General features: G+C 34.7%; 1 protein-coding gene across 2 annotated transcripts; it reads right to left on the bottom strand.

The window, feature by feature from the left end:
- Window positions 1–9,937: 9,937 nt before the first annotated feature.
- LOC126743179 (trophoblast glycoprotein) lies at window positions 9,938–16,813 on the bottom strand. 2 transcript variants are annotated; one of them, XM_050450160.1, is made up of 2 exons: window positions 16,625–16,813; window positions 9,938–12,518 (listed from the first exon to the last, which is right to left on the bottom strand). In XM_050450160.1, the coding sequence occupies exon 2, from the start codon at window positions 12,515–12,517 to the stop codon at window positions 11,375–11,377; it is 1,143 nt and encodes a 380-aa protein (XP_050306117.1). In that variant the 5' UTR covers window position 12,518; window positions 16,625–16,813; the 3' UTR covers window positions 9,938–11,374. The 2 variants fall into 2 exon arrangements, with proteins under 2 accessions (XP_050306117.1, XP_050306118.1); XM_050450161.1 differs by lacking the exon at window positions 16,625–16,813 and adding an exon at window positions 16,232–16,372.
- Between the last annotated feature and the right edge of the window lie 2,655 nt (window positions 16,814–19,468).

Raw genomic sequence — 19,468 nt, 5'->3', positions numbered from 1 at the left:
CTATTGTAGAGGGATCTTATGATGCCTACTTTGGTGGTTGCAGGATGGTTGGACTCATAGTGCAGATACTGGCCCGTGTGTGTTGGTTTTCTATAAACTGAAGTTCGTAGATTTCCGCCAACCTTTTTAACGAGAACATCTAGAAAAGGTAGAGCTGAGTCCTTTCCTGTCTCCATCGTGAACTTGATTGTTGGTCTGAAACTGTTGAGGTGAAGCAGAAACTCTGCCCACTTTGTAGACCTTCTTGGAGGGATCGAAGTCGAGACCAATGACAGATTGGTGAGTTTTGATGTCGAAAGTCTCTACACCAATGTACCCATAGGAGAGTCTCTTAACATCATCCGAGACAAACTAAGCAAGGATGCAGCTTTCTCAACTCGGACCACACCGCCTCTGGACGGGGTGATGGAACTTTTGGAGATCTCTCTTCGTAATTCTTACTTTCAGGTCAAGGATAGATTCTACGCCCAAGACGAAGGACTTCCGATGGGTTCATCTCTTTCCCCAGTAATAGCAAACATCTTCATGGAATGGTTTGAGGAACATGCAATAGATGCCTCCCGTTGCAAACCGAAACTCTGGCTTCAATATGTGAATGACACCTTCATCATCTGGGACAAAGAGGAAAAAGCACTTCAGGAGTTTCTGCTTCACCTCAACAGTTTCAGACCAACAATCAAGTTCACGATGGAGACAGAAAAGGACTCAGCTTTACCTTTTCTAGATGTTCTCGTTAAAAAGGTCGGCGGAAATCTACAAACTTCAGTTTATAGAAAACCAACACACACGGGCCAGTATCTGCACTATGAGTCCAACCATCCTGCAACCACCAAAGTAGGCATCATAAGATCCCTCTACAATAGAGCTCGAACCATCTGTAGAAACGACGAGGATCTCAAGACTGAAGTGGATACCATCTACAAAGACCTACAACAGAATGGATATCCAAAGAAGCTAATAAGTAGGACCATCCAAAGGACGCGTCCAAATCAAATCAGAGACGAGGCCACCACGACAACCAGACTTCTACCCATACCTTACATTAGGGGTACATCGGAACAAATCCGACGCATTGCCAGCAAGTACAATATTAGAACTGCCTTTAGATCTAGCACCACTATCAGAAGCGTGGTTTCAAAGACCAAACCAGATGGCATGGTGGATACCAAAAATTGCGTCTACCGGATCCCATGTGAGTGCGGTGACTCATACATAGGTGAAACGAAGCGCCCCCTAGAAATCAGAGCGAAGGAACATCGCAGCTGGACCCAAAGAGGAGAGGTTTCCAAATCCGGGATAGCAGAGCACGCGTGGCATAATGGACACAATATCCATTGGTCAGAAGCCAAGATTCTGCACAAGGAACAGCACTGGCGGAAGAGGAAGTTCGTAGAGGCAGCTTTCATTTCACAGAATCAGAGGATCTTCAGCCAGCCAAGCGTCGATATACCCAACATCTGGAAGCCTCTACTCTCAGGACAGTGTAGGATCTAGAGAGACGCGTGTCCTTCCCCCCCTCCAACTCTTTTTCACGGATGACTTTCCCTCCCTTCCCTCCCCTTCCACATCGCTGCACACATCTAGTATATAAGCCTATAGAATAGTAGTTTGCTGTCAGTTTACACTTGATAACGGTTGGAGATACTTACCAACCGAAACGTCGTGTTACAATAAATAAATAAGACAATGCAAGTCCGACAAGATGTTTTCACTTTACCATTGTCTACCACCTTCAAAAACAGCTAATAAGTGGTTATTAGATGCTGAGGAGCTTGCTAGATTAGTACTATCAGTTAAGAGTGTACATAAATCCTCATTTTGATCGAAGGTATCAGAAAATGTTAAGAAATCTCTTGTTACATCGCTTTCGGAATCGCTTTGTCTGTTGGGCTTTTCCTGGGTGTTTTGCTTAGCCAATAAAAGCATTTTCATCGCACGGGATTGCGGATTCATTCTGAAATATACAGCGTTAATTAGAAAGTATACTTTTATGTAGCTAAGCAATTCATGTTAGTTTTGCCAAGTAAAGCCAAATTTTAAATTAGATTTTTTATAGGTATTATAGGGGAAAAATATTAATAGGTACTTTTGTGTTTATCATCGAAACTATAAATAATGGCCTATCTCCTATCCAAACTAAGTAAGTATAAGATGAAAATTGCCTAACTCCAACACGATATTTTAACATCAGATTTACCCAAGAATGCACAAAATTTAAATACTAAATTTATGTTCTCTAGATAATTTGAGCGTCAAAGGTAATTAAAGCATAAAAAAATTATCGATACTTACCTCAGATATTATTTTAGGCACATAAAATTAAGAACAACAACGTTTCACCTGTTATTACCATTACACAGTGGGAGTTAGGAGGCCAATTGCGTATTGTTGAAAATTAAGCCGGAGTTAATGGTATTTTGTCGCGGCATTTTTGACATTTCGGTTGTTAGGCGTATTTAAGTCGACGCGGTTAATTTTTATGAACCTAACCAACCTAAAATGTTAATTTCAGCTAAAACTGGAGTTAGGCCATTTGCATCTTAAGCCGACGCAATGGTGTCGGCCCCAACACCATTCGTCCAATGTGTGGAAATACCATTGACGCCAACGTTGGAGGACGTTGGCGCTTATGTTGGGAGTAACCCAAGACGTATGTCGGTACATTTGAAAAAGATCAAAGAAATTCGCCGCGTCGCTCGTCTTGCCGACCACACATTGGTCTGATGTTCAGCCTTTTTTTAATAGTACAGGCGTAAACATGTCAAGCGCATCAGCTTCGTGTTGGACAAACGAATTAATTTTCAAATTTATTGAGCTCTATCAAAGGAACCAGTTCTATGGTTCCCCCACAATTCTCAACACAAAAACAGGAATGCTGTGATAGATGCATGGCATCGTATACAGGTTGCCATGGTTTCCTTCCTGTCAATTTACAATTACGGAACTCAAGAAAAAGGGAGAATCATTGATGTTGACTCATAGACTATACAGTAGGTAAACAAAGGAATCTAATTGTTCCAATGCAGCGACAGATCAGCTGTACACAGCTAATTGATTTGCATATATTCTGATGGACGGTTTTTTAGGACCAGTGTACAACAAAGATTTATTTTTATCAGCAAATGTGCTGAAACCACATTTGCTGTCTAACGTTTAGTGGACATTTTCGAGAATTTCTGGGAGAACTTCCTCCAAGAAACGCAGATAAATAGGTCCTGTTAACCGTTCCGGTAGAAGGTATGGTCCAATTAAATAATCATCAACAATGCCTGCCCATACGTTGACAGACCAACGATTCTGATGTTTTCTTGGAAAAATTGCATAAGGATTTTCTTCGTCCCAAACATGGCTATTCCTACTATTAAAAATACCGTCTATTGTGAAAGAGACTTCATCGGTCCACAAAATTTGGTTGTGCAATGATGTAATCCAGAAGCCATCGACAAAATTGAACTCTAGGATGATAATCGGCTGCAGTCATACCTTGAACTTTCTGGAAGTGGTAAGGATGGAGTTGTTGCTCGTGTAGTACCCGCCAGACAAAAGCGTTACTCGTATTTATATTCTTAGCGACGTCACGTGTGCTACTTGATGGTTCATCGGCAACTCGCTGAAGCACCTCTTCTTCAAATTCGACCGTTCTTACGATTCGAGCAACACCAGTATCATGCATCTTGGTCTTAAACATGCCTGTCTCAGCGAGCCGCCGATGAACCGCAATAAACTTTTTGTATCCAGAATGCTGTCGTTCGGGATAACGTTCATGATACAACCGCGATGCTGCTCGTGCATTGCAGTTTGTTGCTCCGTATGCCAAATGCATATCCGCCAATTCTTGATTGGTAAAGTTTTCCATTAGCAATAAATATTTAAAAATTGTAAGCTATAAAATTTTTAAACATGACATTGAGAATTGACATTGATAAGCGTTGATTTTAAACAATTGTTGTTATGGTATCATGTCCAAAAGGTAAAAATAAATGCAGCAGATCCTATTTAGGTAATTAATGTTTTTTATAAACTTTAACGCGTCTTAGGGCCGTAGTGGCGTAGTGACGCATTTCCGGACATGGGTTCCTATACTCAAATGGATTCTTCTGTTGCACTAAACAGCCCCCAGAAGTTTGATCCCATAGTTCTGAAACGCCGTGTACATTTGTCTTAAGTGAGGGCTTTTCTTCTAAAAATTATGGAGTATTACATAAGTGAAAGTTACAATTGCTGTTTTACGGAATTGTAGTAACATAGGATTTCCAAATACTCTAAAAACCGATTTCATTAAAACTGCTTTCAATTACTACCCGAGCACGTGATATGGTTGATTAAAAATTCTCTGTGGGCTACTAGTAGGAGGTACACAAGGAGAAGGTTTCATTATTTTCATTGATAATGCAAATGCAGCATCGGCGACAAATACATATGGCACATCCATATTTCTTCCCGGCAGAGGAGTTGTTTCTGGAAAGTATACGTCATTTCTTTGAATTTTCTCATAGGCTAAACTATCATTAAAGACTCCACCGTCACTCATACATCCATGAGTACCAACATCGGCAAACAAAAAATTGTAATCACTATCAGCTACTGCTAGCAATATGATACTAAAACTAAGTTTGTAATTCAAAAACTCCGATGAAAAAACCGAGTTGATATGTGCTTGTATCATGATATGCTTGCCATCATGCGCCCCAAGCGATGTGGAAATTGCCAACTATTTTTAAATCGATTAAAAGATCAAGTTGACTTATTTTGTCAACTTCTCACAAAAAAAGTCGCTATCATCAACAGATCTTAGTTATTCGTGCAATTTTAATTTTCCAGTGCATCCACAACCAAAAGTGCACATTATTCAAAATGACTTAGTGCTATACATAATATAGAAGTTTACGTTTATGTTCTTTTCTAATTCGTTACTTTACGAGTATAAATAAATAATAACTCAGCAAAGAAGGATGTAATGAATTTTTAATAACTAGACTTTTGTTTAAAAGAGCACATTGTATTTGTGAAGTAATGGAAAAACTCTAAATTTTCTTGCTATCGGACACGTCGTTTCATATTTTGATATCGCATTTTATAGAATAAGATATTATGATCAATCTTATCTGGTAGTTTAGAGACTTGATATTTTGAAAAAGAAATTAAGGCTTGTAAATCTCCTGTCGCAAAAAACCTTAGTGTAACTGCCAATCAAACTTTTGCAGGAATCGCTTTTCTCCACAAAGTACCTTTTTTCTGTATCTCAGGTTCAAGCACTTACAATAGATATTCAAAATCTATTAAAGACATATGGTAAAAATTATTAAATTCTTCCGAAGGTTCTTGACAACACATGTTAAATAACTTAAATCATAAACGCTGAAGTAGTATGTGATGGACTACTTCAGTCCATCCTGAACACTATCTACTTATTTTCTGATTCGAGAAAACTACAACGCCAACTTTCCACATTGCACTGTCGCATCAAAGCTTTCTGCTTCCTCTGCAGCCTATTACTACTACTATTACTATTACTATTACTACACATACAACGCATTTCCTGTACCACTCCCTTACGTCTGCCTTGCTATTGGTGCAGTAAAATGTTGCCCTCATTTTTTCCCACGGTCTTTGTTACTCTAAGATGTCCTCCTGACACTGATTTTCCTGGATATCTTCTAGCAACTTCGAAATCAATCGCAATCTTGCATTCTTTCCTCTGTGCTATCGTGGTCAACTATTTTTCGCCCCAAGAATCCCAAATCTGCCAAAATTAGGGAGTCTTATTGTACCCGAAAGGACTTAACATTGGAAGAATACTTGGAACATCCTCCTAAGTTGGCTTCTTTCTTTTCTTTATCCAGGTTAGGACTTACTAGATATCGGGATCGTCTTCTTCGACTCTTATAAGATCCTAATTTAGAAGTATCATCGACAATGGTGGTTCTTAACAAATGAGCATTTTTCTTCTCTGCTCGCTGACAATATTTGAAGTCCTCTAGACCGGATCTTCTTGTTACGGCTTGCTAAATACAGGTCGACAGTTCTGAAATGTGTCTTTTTATCTGACATGCTTTGTCACAATACTCCAACTTCCGGTCCTAGCAGCATCGCCCTCTAATCATCACCCTATTCATCCGATTGATCGATGCCTCAAAGTCGACATCTTCAGGAATCACTTGCTGGACACGATCCGTTATTACCGTTCGTTAGAGGTGAATTAAAATAATCGATGCAGAAAAATAGTAAACTAATGTATTTACACACTTACAATACCAAACACGCATACTTAAGACTACTAGAAATATTTATTTACACCGTATTTATTTACAACTATTTATGTCCGATTTAAATATCGCGCCAATATTTCGAACTGAACTGTCAACTGGTCGCTCAGCGGCGGCGTAGCTCCTTATATACTCGGCTGACCATATCTTAATAATTATTTAGCAGAGATACACTGGACTCAGTGTTTATCCAATCAGGACATATATTTAGCCTGGTTTTTTTGCCTCTAAAGAAATATAAAACTAGTAATTATCCCAAATTGTTTTCTGCGAGCTTAGAAAGCTTTGTCACCAATATTATATCAAATTTGTATAGTTTGGATACATAATTTTATAATTCTATTTCTATATTTAAACGCGGACTAAGCACTGTTGTTACTAACTATAGAGGTGTTTGTAGTCCATCGTTTATCCCAGAACATTTGGCGGCTTAATAATTGACGAGTTGGGGTGGCTCTGCCGTGGCTCTTGCCGTGTTTCTAGTTACAAACTAGACTTTACTTTGTTCCACAATTTTGTTTTATCACTCAACGTTGGTTATAATTATGAGACAGTCTTACTACTAACCAAAACTCTTTATTTTTACTCTCGACACGTGTTTCCCTAACGATGTCATCTTCGGGAGAAGATTACAACTCAAGTTTGGTTGTCTCGTAATTTGAGCATCACACCAAAGGTTCCAACCATAAGACTTAGTGACAATTTTGCGTGCAATATTTCTGGACCGATTTGTCGCCACTATATTTTTGACAGGTTACGCTGATTTTGAATTTGACAGTAGGATGACTTGCTTGCTTCTTATGGACCTACAATTTAACGTGGGCCTCGAACCGAAGTGGACTTGAGTCATTTCCGACTGCCGCCCAGATCAGTGCTTATTTTTTATTTTTTTCTATGACAAAAACAAACAGCCATGCCCATACCAGGATTCGAACCTGAGACCATACGATTGCATCATGAACACTTGCCCACTTGCACACTTGCCCACTTGAACACTTGCTACCGGAGTCGGCGCACAGTAGGATGACTCTAATCTATTTTAACGTTGTGTTTCCCACCTTTTAACATAATTAACAAAGAAAGTACTACTTTTTCTTCCGGGCTTTATTTAAAAAATAGTAAAAAAAACACAAAAACAAAATTATTTTGATTTTATAGGTTAGCGAACCAATATACTATATTCGTCATAGGACGAAACGCTCCTTAAAGTTCTATTTGGACTTTTTTCAAATATTTTATATTTTAACTTTAAGTAGTATCTAAGACCATGTACTTTCCTGGTATATTTTCGCATATTTTTTGCGGACATGAGCAGTTTGCATGCTAATTTTTTTCAGTTCTTTCTAGAAGAAAAATTATAGCTTTTTTAATGCCAGAAGCATGAAAATATTTATCCTTTTGTATTTACCTTTTAATATATCTGTTAAAAACCTCCGTTTACCTCTAATTTATGGTTTTGAGAAAAATTTTAAAGCAAACTGCGCATCTCTGCAGAAAATATATCAGGAAAAATTGCAGCTTGTCATACGGCCTTGATGGCGTACATTTTCAGCTATGTCAACTATCAACAATCATAGACTTTCGTCTATGTAGTCAGGTAAAAAGGGTGACGCACCTGCTTTTTATATAAAATTTAACGAACATGTGCTGCAAGTCCGTACCTGAACAAGTTAAATTACCTGCGATTCCTCAAAAAGTTGCCTCACCACCTTATTATTTCATCATATCATTTAAAACCTAAAAAATCCATTTAAAACGCTTAAAGCGTTTTTAATAAGGAGGAAAAAAAACGATTTTTTTGACAAATTTCAACACTCTGTATTTTGGAAGCGGGGCATTTCCGACCATCGATGTTCTATCTCAAACTATTTTTTTATGCCTCCTGTATATACTGTAGCATCTTTGACCATTTGAAAGGGGACACTCTGGATCTATATATTATCACTATCTATTTTAATCACGGGACTTTATGTCAAGGTATGACTTACAAAAAAAAATTGAAAAAGTCAAAATTTAAATGAAATAAATTATTTAAAATATAGGTCATTGTGTTCAGCTTATGCATGTATAAGGAATAATTAAAATCTCTGAAGACTTGCACAATCATCTAGCGCAGCTGCTGTTCGCTGTACATCCTTAATACCTTTGTGTTTTTGGGAGAGGTTTGCAGGTGAATCCGGTGTATACAGGTATTTCAAAAGTCGTCGATAGCGTGAACTATAAGCTCGATCCTGTTTGTTAAACGTCAGACTATTGATTTTGGAAGTAATAATAGTTACGCTACTTATAATAATATAATATAATATATATAATAGTTACACTACTAACTCGATTTTTCTGTGCCATCTTGTGGTTCGCAGGGATATCATTTAATATTAATAAGGCCATTACTCCTTACCCTATTTATTATTAAAATATAATTTTTTGTGATTTTTTTTTGTAATTCTTTCTTATTGTTTGCTGTTGACCTGACATTATTTCTATTAATTAAATCCAAATTTCAATATTAATTATTTCAGGCTCATTCGTAGAGCGTTTGTCAGTGGTACATATTTAAAGGTTTAAATGTAAATGTTCTTAGATACGAATTAATTTTACTATAGTATTGATTCCACTATATTAAATGATCTTGGAATAATTTTTGACAGGAACCTTAATTTGTGCCTCACATTGAAATACTTATTTTTTTTACTCACTATTCGAAATGCATATAAAACGCTAGCTAGGCTTAACCCTCTATGATCCTTTGTCCTTGATCCCATGATCCTTTGTCCCTTTATGTCTCGTAGTTATAGTGTTGAAATGTTTAGAATTTTTTTTATAAAACTATCATTATATAAAGCTGCTATTAAGAGTTCCTCTATTAAATGATCACACCAATGAAGATCAACAAATTTATGCTTGAGATGATCGTAGCTGTATCCAAATATAAACATAAGAAGTTAATTTTTTACCTTCTTGATTGATTAAAAAATCTTTCGTTTAAATAATTACGTATTAAACCATTCGTTGAACCTAAGATTTGCATTAACATACAAGCCTTTGAGGAATTCCTTGGTTAACAAACCGACTAAAAAGATGACTCAAATGCACTCACTGACTTCTAGTAAGTAGTCATATTGATTGAAGAAAGTATTTCAGTTTAGTAAGAAGAACTAAGTACTCTTGCGTATCAAAATTCTTCTTATATTTCAAAAGTACCATTGCGGTAATATTTCAATCTATCGAAGGCTCGAAAAATATCATCACATAGCCGTAATAAAGCATGCTACAATAAAAAGATAATTATTTTATCAAGCTTAAAAAAAATCATTAAGCAGTTAATATACATGGCTTGGCTTTGTGAAGGTTTAAGAAAAGTGGGTTATGTGATAAGTCTATATACAAGCGTAATAAGATAATTCGTAGGTGAATTATTTCTTGATATAGATATTAAAAACATGCTGATAAAGATTAATGCCCGCCCCCAACATATAATTAAACGATTCTAGGGAAAAAGAATGAAATAAACAGATTCTGTAGGTTTTTTGTAGATTTTTAGAAGATTCTAATATAGTCTCTTCGATAAACGTTTTAAGAATATTGTGTTTTGTGTTGAGTGGGTACCTTATACTTACCTATATTTAATTTTTTATAGTCTTTAAAGGAATAAAGGAAAAGATACACCTATGTCGTTAACTTAATATGTATTACTCACTTAAAATGCCATATATTATTAACATGTAAATTAAAATATACGGGGCTTTTCACATTATACATCGTATTTTTTATATGTATTTACTTTAAATCCAATATGTATATTAATAAAAAGTGATTTGACGACAAAATAAAAATGAATTTAGTTACAGAATTATATGGTTTTCCTGTTTACGATCTATAAATATATACACCACAGATTGATTATACAATACAAATTACCTCCTTTTGGGGTAGGAACAAATGGTGTAATAGTACTGGAAATATACTAAGACGCGAATGATTCCGCATATTTTATTTGTTTATAGTTTTAATTTAAGGCACCACATATCACAAATTTTATTTATAAAATAAGTATACGAATAACTTTTCTTTTTTAAGTTTCAGTCTCCATGGGCATCATCAGAAAATTCTTTTTACGCAATATTTATTTTTAGGCTTAATAAACTGTAAGGTATGGCATTATTGTTACAACGGATTATTAAGTTTATGATGCGAACTGTATAAAACTAATTACCATTAAAAAACCTCTGAACGCTTACACATACTGATGGGTCGAATTGGTGAAACAAATTTGAGAACATGAGCCGTTCTATACAATTAGTAATAAGAGATTTTCATATATGTATATAATATACAGTTATAGGTGTAATCACCCATATAAAAATTTTGTATGCCTTTTCAAATTTCAAAATATCAAGTTTTAATTCTTGTAAGAATAACAATAGCTAATATATAGAATTATATTCAAAAATGTATAACAGTAATTTAAATTAACATTAACAGTTCATTTAAATTGTATCTGCTATACCTTATACATTTATTCAATTTATAAGGTAAGCTTAGCGCAATAGGGCCTTACGGGTGAATCTCCTTGTTAAAAAAACTTTATTATCTATAAGTATAGGTAAAGCTTTCAGTAAAAGCATGCTTAAAATGTGTTGGTTATCTGTAAGTCATATCTGACACTTACTTAGCTAACACTAAGAAATTAGGTACACAAAAATAATAAGTAATAAAACCTTTCAAGAAATTACATCAAACAAATATTCCACTACGGTCCTATATCATTCTTTATAGTGGCAATTATTACTGTAGACTTCCTATACAAAGCTACGGCCTTGACATACACCAGCACAGGGATGAAACAAGGCTTGTTTATTTTCCACAATACATTTTTTTCTAGATTATGCTGAAGTTATAATAATTATATTAAGTTTATCTTCTCTTCAATTTAGGTACCCTGTATTGTCTTTGTGAAAGTGAGTTGAACCTCTAATGCATTATAACAGTACGAAATACAGGATATATTCATACAATGTGCAAATCACAAATTTAATATATTTAGTCAATATATACCGTAATGCCTTTTAAACTTGCCAGTTTTATTACCTTTATAGATTCGTTACTTCCTAAACATCCTGAGATTCAATTGTAGTATAATGCACCTTTCGTGTAATAGCCTCAAACATAGGAGAAAGTTTTGTTTTAAAGTTATCCTTTTTAAGATATACATACGCTGCCGCCAAAGATATTAAGACACACGTTAAAACAATTAGTAAGACTGCTAAAGCTTTGGATATTTTGGCGTGCTTACTCTCAGCTAATTTTTTTAAGTTAACTTTATATGGGTTACCAAATTTTGCACCGACACATTGTAATACATCCTTATTTCGAACGCGTACGTTTGTCTTTTGAAGCCAATTGTACAAATTTGTTGATGCTGAATCGCATTTTAATGGATTACTACCAATTTCCAACGTGAATGTATCAGTACGAGATTTATCATTTGCCAACTGATCAAAGGTATCTAAGTCTCTCTCACTAAATTTCGTAATATTATTATGTTCCAAGTCTAAAAAGCGAAGCTTCTTAAGACACAGAATGTTGAAATTAAGACTGGGAATATTATTATCGCCAAGGTAAAGATCGTGTAAGTTCGGTAGATCACAGAAAACTCTGTCGTCCCTCCAGTTTTTGATTTCATTCTGTTCCAGATGTAATTTATACAACTTAGTCAGATTAGAATTAACAAATATATCATGTAAGTCATCAGCTAATTCGGCATCCGTATTATCTGCAAAGGCATTCGTCAAATGCAGCTCTTGAAGGTTTTCAAAGTTGGAAAACACCCTAGGATGATGGAAATTTTTATCGTATTCCTCTGCGATTGATATGTTATTATGATTTAGTATGAGCCGTCGTACTTTATTCACGTGATGAAAAGTTTTACCTTTTATTTCCCTAATTGCATTGTTTGACATATCAATTACTTCTAATTCACTAAGATCCGCGTCTTCACCAAAGATGTTCACCGGTAAAACATTTAAATAATTACCAGTAAATATAAGATAATTGGTGTTTTCTGGCAGAGCTAAAAGCACATCAGTATTAGTGAAGTGAGTGTTGGTACAGTTGACGACAAATTTTGTTTCCCGTTCCATATATTGCTTTCCGCAGATGCATTTTTCCAGTTCATTTCCACATTCGTTGTACTTGGACCAGAGAGGTGCAAAGAATGAAGCCAGGAAAAATACTTGGGAAAAGGTTTTCATGCTGAAAATAAGAAAAATATATTTAGACTTGAACGAGTTTTTAACAAAAAAAAAAAAGGTGTGGCGGCCAATAGTAGAAGTGGAAAATTAAAAAACTTAAGAAGCGGATAGATCTTTTATGGCTTGGATATAAAATGATACACGCAATGGTCGAAGTTTAAATTAAAAGTGTAAATTTTCACAGCTTCCATGATTGATTCCCTTTCTTTAAGTTTCAGTTACTGCTATTCGCTTAGTGAAAAATGCGTATCTGTAAATTAGAGTTCCTTCGTAATAAGGAACAAAAATGGATACCTTGCGAAATATAATGATTTTCAAAAAAAAAATTGAAAGATATACCCTATTGGCAGAAATAATTTTGTCAAAGGTTCATCAATGTTTGAATATTCTAAATCAATAAAATGTTACCGGAATAATTATTTTAAAAAAATACGATGAAAATAAAAAAAGCATAAACGATAAACAAATATATCTACAGGAATAATAAAGTCTCTAAATATTGACTAAATATTCAAATTGTTTACCAAGATCCTTATTTGAAGGTTCCTGGTACATTCTTAAAATGAGAATATTCATAAAATGTTACTTATGTTCGATATGAATGTTGCTAGGAATGTACCTCGGTAATGTTTTTTCTGTGAAAGCCCACTCCAAATGATCCACATTCATTAATCATACTGTAAAAAAATCAAAGTTAAGTATTAATGCATATTCTATTTATGACCCAAAAGTAACAACATTTCAAAATACACGAACTCGAAATAAATTTCATAAAATTAACATTTAAAATGGTACCCCAAACAAAATTGTGTATAGATAAGGTCATATTTAAAGTAATTCAGTAAAAATATAAATTTATAGAACCAAATGTGTAAAAGATAATTAAAAACCTTGGTTCATATTTCAGCTCAGCCCCTTTTTAAAGATCGGAGCCCATTCCGTCGATGTGTTTTCGATCAACATGGTTTCCCTGTACCTCGACAGGCATATAAATACAACCTTCGGTAGGGGAAGCATCAAGATTTATAGGTTAATCAGTCTCCGATCAGTTATAATTCTGAAAGGAGTATTCCGTCCCTGAAGGATTTCAGGTCATCCCTTGCTTTGTTAGCAGCGATACAACTGGTTGCTCTCCACTGCTTTAGCTATCCTCTTGAATATTTTTTGAAGCCTCCTATTTTACTGACTAAATAGGAGGATGAAAATACTGACTCCTGTTACTAACCTCTCTGGTCCAGTCCTGTATATGTCGGCTAACTGAGGCCCATTATCAAGTAATGTGCCAAATTTGTTGCGTTGTTTTATAACACAAAACCTAACTGTGGGTTCCAGGATTATAGAAGAAGATAAGATAAAGATAAGACTGGTTGTCTCCTTCTTGCAGAACAGTTCTAGGTCCCTTTCGATGTAGTAGATGTTACTACTTCTGCTTAGCATATACAAGCCCGGATCTCCTCAAAGAAGACGAACGAGTACATGCACAAATAAAAGCGCAGACAAATACAGGGACAACTTTTTGGATGAAAGCACCTCTGAGCAAGCTATCTAGCCATGCATGCTAGACAAATATCATAAAATATAGCCGCTATAGGGCGGCCCTTAAGCAGGATAAGAAATGTTTCTTTCGAACCATAACATGTTTATTAAACAGTCTTAAAACATTCCGATAGAACTCGTCTATGCTCCCACATATCTTACCAAAAGTAATTTCTTAAGGAACTGACGGTCTTCAATAAATTAAACATCTTCAGGCTTGAAAATTATTAATTTTTGATGCTTATATATTTGACCAGAATTTCCTTTCTGACTTTTAGATATGTCAAATTTATGATTTAATGAGTAAAAAGTACATTTAAAAGGCTCTAACTAGCTACACTCCTCTGGATAGATCTAAAATGGCATGCTATATAGTGCAGCTCTTGTCCTCCCCCCCTCTTATCTTTTGAATGCGTTTATATAAAAATGTGAAATTTGGCCCACATCACTAGCAACCTAAATACTACTTTTTGGTGGGCGGCGGATTTTTCAAAATGGCGGTGGTACGCCAATTGAAGAATAAGATTAAATAGAAAGGGAGTCATGCGATACATCGTTTGAAAGCTTTCATTGAATGCTTTATGGTCCTAGAATATTAAGTCATTACTTCTGCAAAATGGCCGACTTTCAAAATCTTATTTTTTGTATTTTTATTTTCTTTACTATACCTATTCTGTGTAATTTGTTTGTAGAGTTTGTATTTTTTGTCAATGTCAAAACATTAAAAAAATATCTGCCCGCCATTTTAAAGTTTTGCAAAATGATTTAGGGATCAAAAAGTAGTATTTAGGTTTCTAATGAGGTGTGCTAAATTTCAAATTTTTATATAAACGCATTCGAAAGATAAGAGGGGGGACAATTAAGAGCCGCACTGTATATCAGCTGAGACTTAAATAATTCAAAATGACTTTTACTGTTCTCAGGTGATGAAATTGATTTGCTTAAAATGAATTCAAAATCTAATTCACTAACGCAATTAGTACCAAGAGAAATCTTTAATGGAGTATTATATCGCGAAGCTGATTTTTCTGACATCAGATTTTAACTAAACGAGGTGTGTTTCACTTAAACTCAATGAAAATCGATTGGAATAAAACTAATCAATGTTAATTTTGTGATATTTACTAATCTATCACCTGAAATACCTCAAAAACTAATGTAGAGTATCCCAAAGATCTATGTTGCCTCCATGTAATTTAGAATTTCTATTAATTTAATTTGAAATATATACTTACGGAGAATCTTACTCTTGTTGGAGCTGACACATCTTCAACAAGATGTGATAATAATAATATTTTAGATGATATATTATAATTTTATTAATTCTTAATATATCTTTTTTTTTTAAATATTCAAATAATTAACTTCAATAAAGTTTTATGAGTAGACAAGAAATTATAAATTAAAAAGCCTTTCATTTTAGGTATATACATAGAGGAAAATTTCAGTTGGAATAAATATATTGAAAATTGAAAATATAATTATGTTAATTATTAATTTTGGTATAATTTACAATAAGAAATCATATTAGCTACAAATACGTCATTTAAGCAAACTTATGTAATCCGCATTTGTTTCTCTTTGTGTATTCTTACATTAATATAGATAATCTTTTTATATTAAAATTACTTATTCAAAAAAAGCTCAATAAATTTAAATATGTGGCCCAAAAATATTTTGTGATTAAAAATTAAATGGTTCTGTTAAATTGTTGAACTAATTTTTATTGAAAGAACAACTTTTTCGACACGATACGATACGAGTGTCTAAGATTACATATATAAAGTTAACTAATGAATCTAAGGTTTTTTAATATGCATAGGTATATAAATATACCTCAAAATCCAGTATTTACATTTTTTAAATGTTTATCATGTAAATCATTCTGATATAATCGTTTATTATAATTAAGTTAGTTGCCTAATAAAGAATTAGTTTTATTTAATATATTTTTATACGCATATGTAAAGCACGTATATGTACTTATTATTAAAATATTGTCATTTTTATAAAGCATAATATGTAAAGCATCTGCTTATGTATGACCCTAAGTATATTACCCACGCATCATTATGATTGATTTATTGGTATGATTTATTCCTATATAAAGTTTAGTTTTGATTATATCACTTAAAAGACATTTTAATTTAATGTAGATAGTAAAAATAATTAACTTACTTAATTAATTTCCCAAAAAACGCATATTTAACCACATCTACAGTTTTAATATTTTAAATAGGTGACCCAGCACAATATGAAACTTGACTACCACATGTACGATGATCTAACTTCATACTCACATATTAATTATTGAAAACGTAACGTTATTAATAAAAAGCAACGAAATGGAAAAAACCCCATACCTAAGAAACGATATTTTGTTTTGGGATTTCCGAATTAGGAGCACAGATGTGGAGCTCCTGCGGAGCTATTTACATCTGTGATTAGGAGTCTATATTGCTTTAGTGTAACAGACCCGAATAATCTTGAGTGCCTGATTCATGTTTAATCAAAGACACATTTGATTAAACCTGAATCAAACACTCCTAAACTATAAAAACTAAAATTTACCTTAATTTTACAGAAACACAAAATCACATTCACCCAATCAAAATATTGGCGTCATCAACATTTTTATCAACAATACGTCATATTATGTAAATACTTTTTAACTACACTACTTGCTGTAAGACCAGTCTGTCCTGTCTTTACCATCTTCTACTCGGTTCATACATGGTGCTTCGCCTCGTCGGCGCTGCTTAAGTTGACCATGTCTTGGCCAACCGCAGGTAGGAAATTCTCACCAGGTGTGTCAAGGGTACTCGCTACTCGCCGTTAAATGGGTTGCCTGATTCTAGGTTCTTATACGGAAGGAATACTCCAACAAAATATAGATCGTAATATAGACACATCAATCATATTTACTCCATAGAATATTATTATATCTTAGCAATCTTTAAGCAAATTTGGAAAAAAACTGATTTTTTCCAGAAACCACAAACATAGGGCCATAATAAAAAACATCGCCTCCATCAATTACTTCTTTGGAGTTTGTTTTTCCAGTGGTTGGGTCTTTTTTGAAAATGAACTAAGAAACAGACATAACCCCAGGAATACAAAGGCATTTTTTTTCAAATGCACAGAAGTAAAACCCTTTAAGTTAATAGTTCCAGTTGATTTTAAATCTAACGTAAAAAAGTCCATTAATCAATAACATTTTCGGTTTGCTGCATCAAAAAAAATGATTCTTTAGTTATTGTGGTAAAAACATTAAACAACAGGGGACCAAGTTCCATTTTTTGGGAAAGTGGTCACATGAGTGTTTATGCACTATGTGCATAGGAGTGTTTTTGAAGAAGAACAAGTCCAGAATTCCAGATGAGCCATGTAGCAATATAAGTTGGTTTTTGGGGTGGCCATACATTAAATAAAACGGTTTCTGCCATTTCCTGTATAAGGTTTGGGCATTAGAACATTGAAAGGCTAGAATTAGTAAACAAGAACTTTGTTTGAGTTCAATATATGCACAGGGACAAAGGGAGTGTTTTGTCTACAGACATATTCATCCATTCTCAACATATATCATAATGTTAATTTAACTTATTGATGTTAGATTTTGGATTAAAAATAAAAAGTAGACATAGATATATGTTATTCTAAGCGCAAAAGTAACATCTTAAAAGCAAAAAACATTATAATAACATTCTTATTCCTAAAACCGCTTCTAAAAAATTTGAAATGGCAACACCGCAAGCATCTCATCTTGTGAAATGTCATCTTGACAAACGGTTTGTGTTAAAATTCCACATTTGTCAAGTTCTGTGTTTTTTCTTTAGTTGTTGGTTGAGTCATTTCAGTGTTCTTGTGAACTGTTACGATAGTAAAAACTTGTGCTATTTGTGCCACACCATGAGAAAAAGGCCATTTAGGCCAATCTTTTCACAAGTAAATACCGATATTGTCATAACATTATAATCATTATATCAAGGGACAACCGTCCTCAACCGGACAAACGTTGTGATGTTATTGCTTTTTTCTGCTTTATAGACTAAGTTGTAGAGGTGTTTTGGCGTGTGACCATTCTAATATATCGTTGCACTGGACTTTATCTTATCATATTTTATGAAAAAAAAATGGTTCATATTTTATTGAAGAGGAGCAGTTGTATTGTTTTGTATCTTTTAAAATAAGTGACAAGTTTTTATGATATTATAAAGTGTGTTCTTTTGCCATTTCTACATAAGAATTTGGCATCATTGCATCAGAGATGTTGCATGCAAAGAAATTGCCCATAGTTCCATGGCAATGCTAATTCTAGCCTTTAAATGTTCTAAGGTTTGGGCACCTACATTCCTAATATAGGTGTTTGGTATTTAGGTCGTCTCCTACCAAGATGGGTGTATCAGGTAAGACGAGGTGTGCCATCTGGACTCACATTAATACTTCTTTGGAGGGTCTTGAGTGAACGAAATTCAGCAGAATAGGGTCGTTACTCTTTTGAACTATAACGTAAATAGATTTAAGAGTAGATTCATGGTTTGGGAATGAAAGTGATGGACTGATTTCTCGATTGCTATTAAAGTACCACCCCCTCTCCCATCTTGCCTGTTAGACCTAATGACATTGTAATTCGCCAGTAACAGACTTCAGGATTCCAGGCTTCAGGAAACTCTCTTGAACCAGGAGACCGTCAAGGTTATGGACCTAACAGCTTGGCCCTTTATTCTTAGTGATTTGAGATGACCAGCGATTTGGTCGTAACGGAATTTATCTGTCAAAACAATGGGGGTAGGGGGAATTTTCTTCCCTTTTTGGGGCTTGAGGAGCAGGCTGTGAGGGAGATTCTAAAGTCATGTCTTGGAATGGTTGTTGACGTGGATTTAGCCGGGGGTGGGTTGGAAGTGGATGAAGTAATTATTATGGGATCGGGGGCGGGGGTGGAGGAATTCTTCCTCCTGTTCTTACGGGTGACAGTTATAAAGTCGTCATTATCCTCCTTGGAAGGGGCAGAACTCTCCATGAATTAAGTTTCCATTAAGGAAGCTGGAGAGGAAGCGATGGACGGAAAAGGGGCAGTAGTAGCTGGGGAAACCATTGGGGCGGAAACGGTACATTAATAGACCTTACCTTTCAAGGGCTTGCGTTTCCCTTTCTAGGCTTGAGCGGCTTGCTTGTCCAAGAACTCTTGGAAGTAGACCGTCAGTCTCTCCTCGGCCGCAATACTGTTTTGGAGCACAGAAGCTCTGTCATAGTCCATCTCATGACGACTATGACAAGGTCTCTCTCCATGGCCTAGTAGTGAGTGGTTACGATCAGAATCGCTGCTAGACATAGTGATGTTTGATTAAAAGCATATACAAAAGCATAACACATACTCGTTGAAGGAAATCGAAAAAACTCGTTACTCAAGCTCGC

This window comes from Anthonomus grandis, chromosome 12, assembly GCF_022605725.1.
Source record: "Anthonomus grandis grandis chromosome 12, icAntGran1.3, whole genome shotgun sequence".
NCBI classification, from domain to species: Eukaryota; Metazoa; Arthropoda; class Insecta; order Coleoptera; family Curculionidae; genus Anthonomus; species Anthonomus grandis.
Note: the sequence above shows the minus strand (reverse complement) of the source record. Positions and strands in the feature narration are given on the sequence as shown.

Bases quoted from the DNA above. Each gene is read 5' to 3' on its own strand.
- LOC126743179 (XM_050450160.1), bottom strand. From the start codon at position 12,517: ATGAAAACCTTTTCCCAAGTATTTTTCCTGGCTTCATTCTTTGCACCT.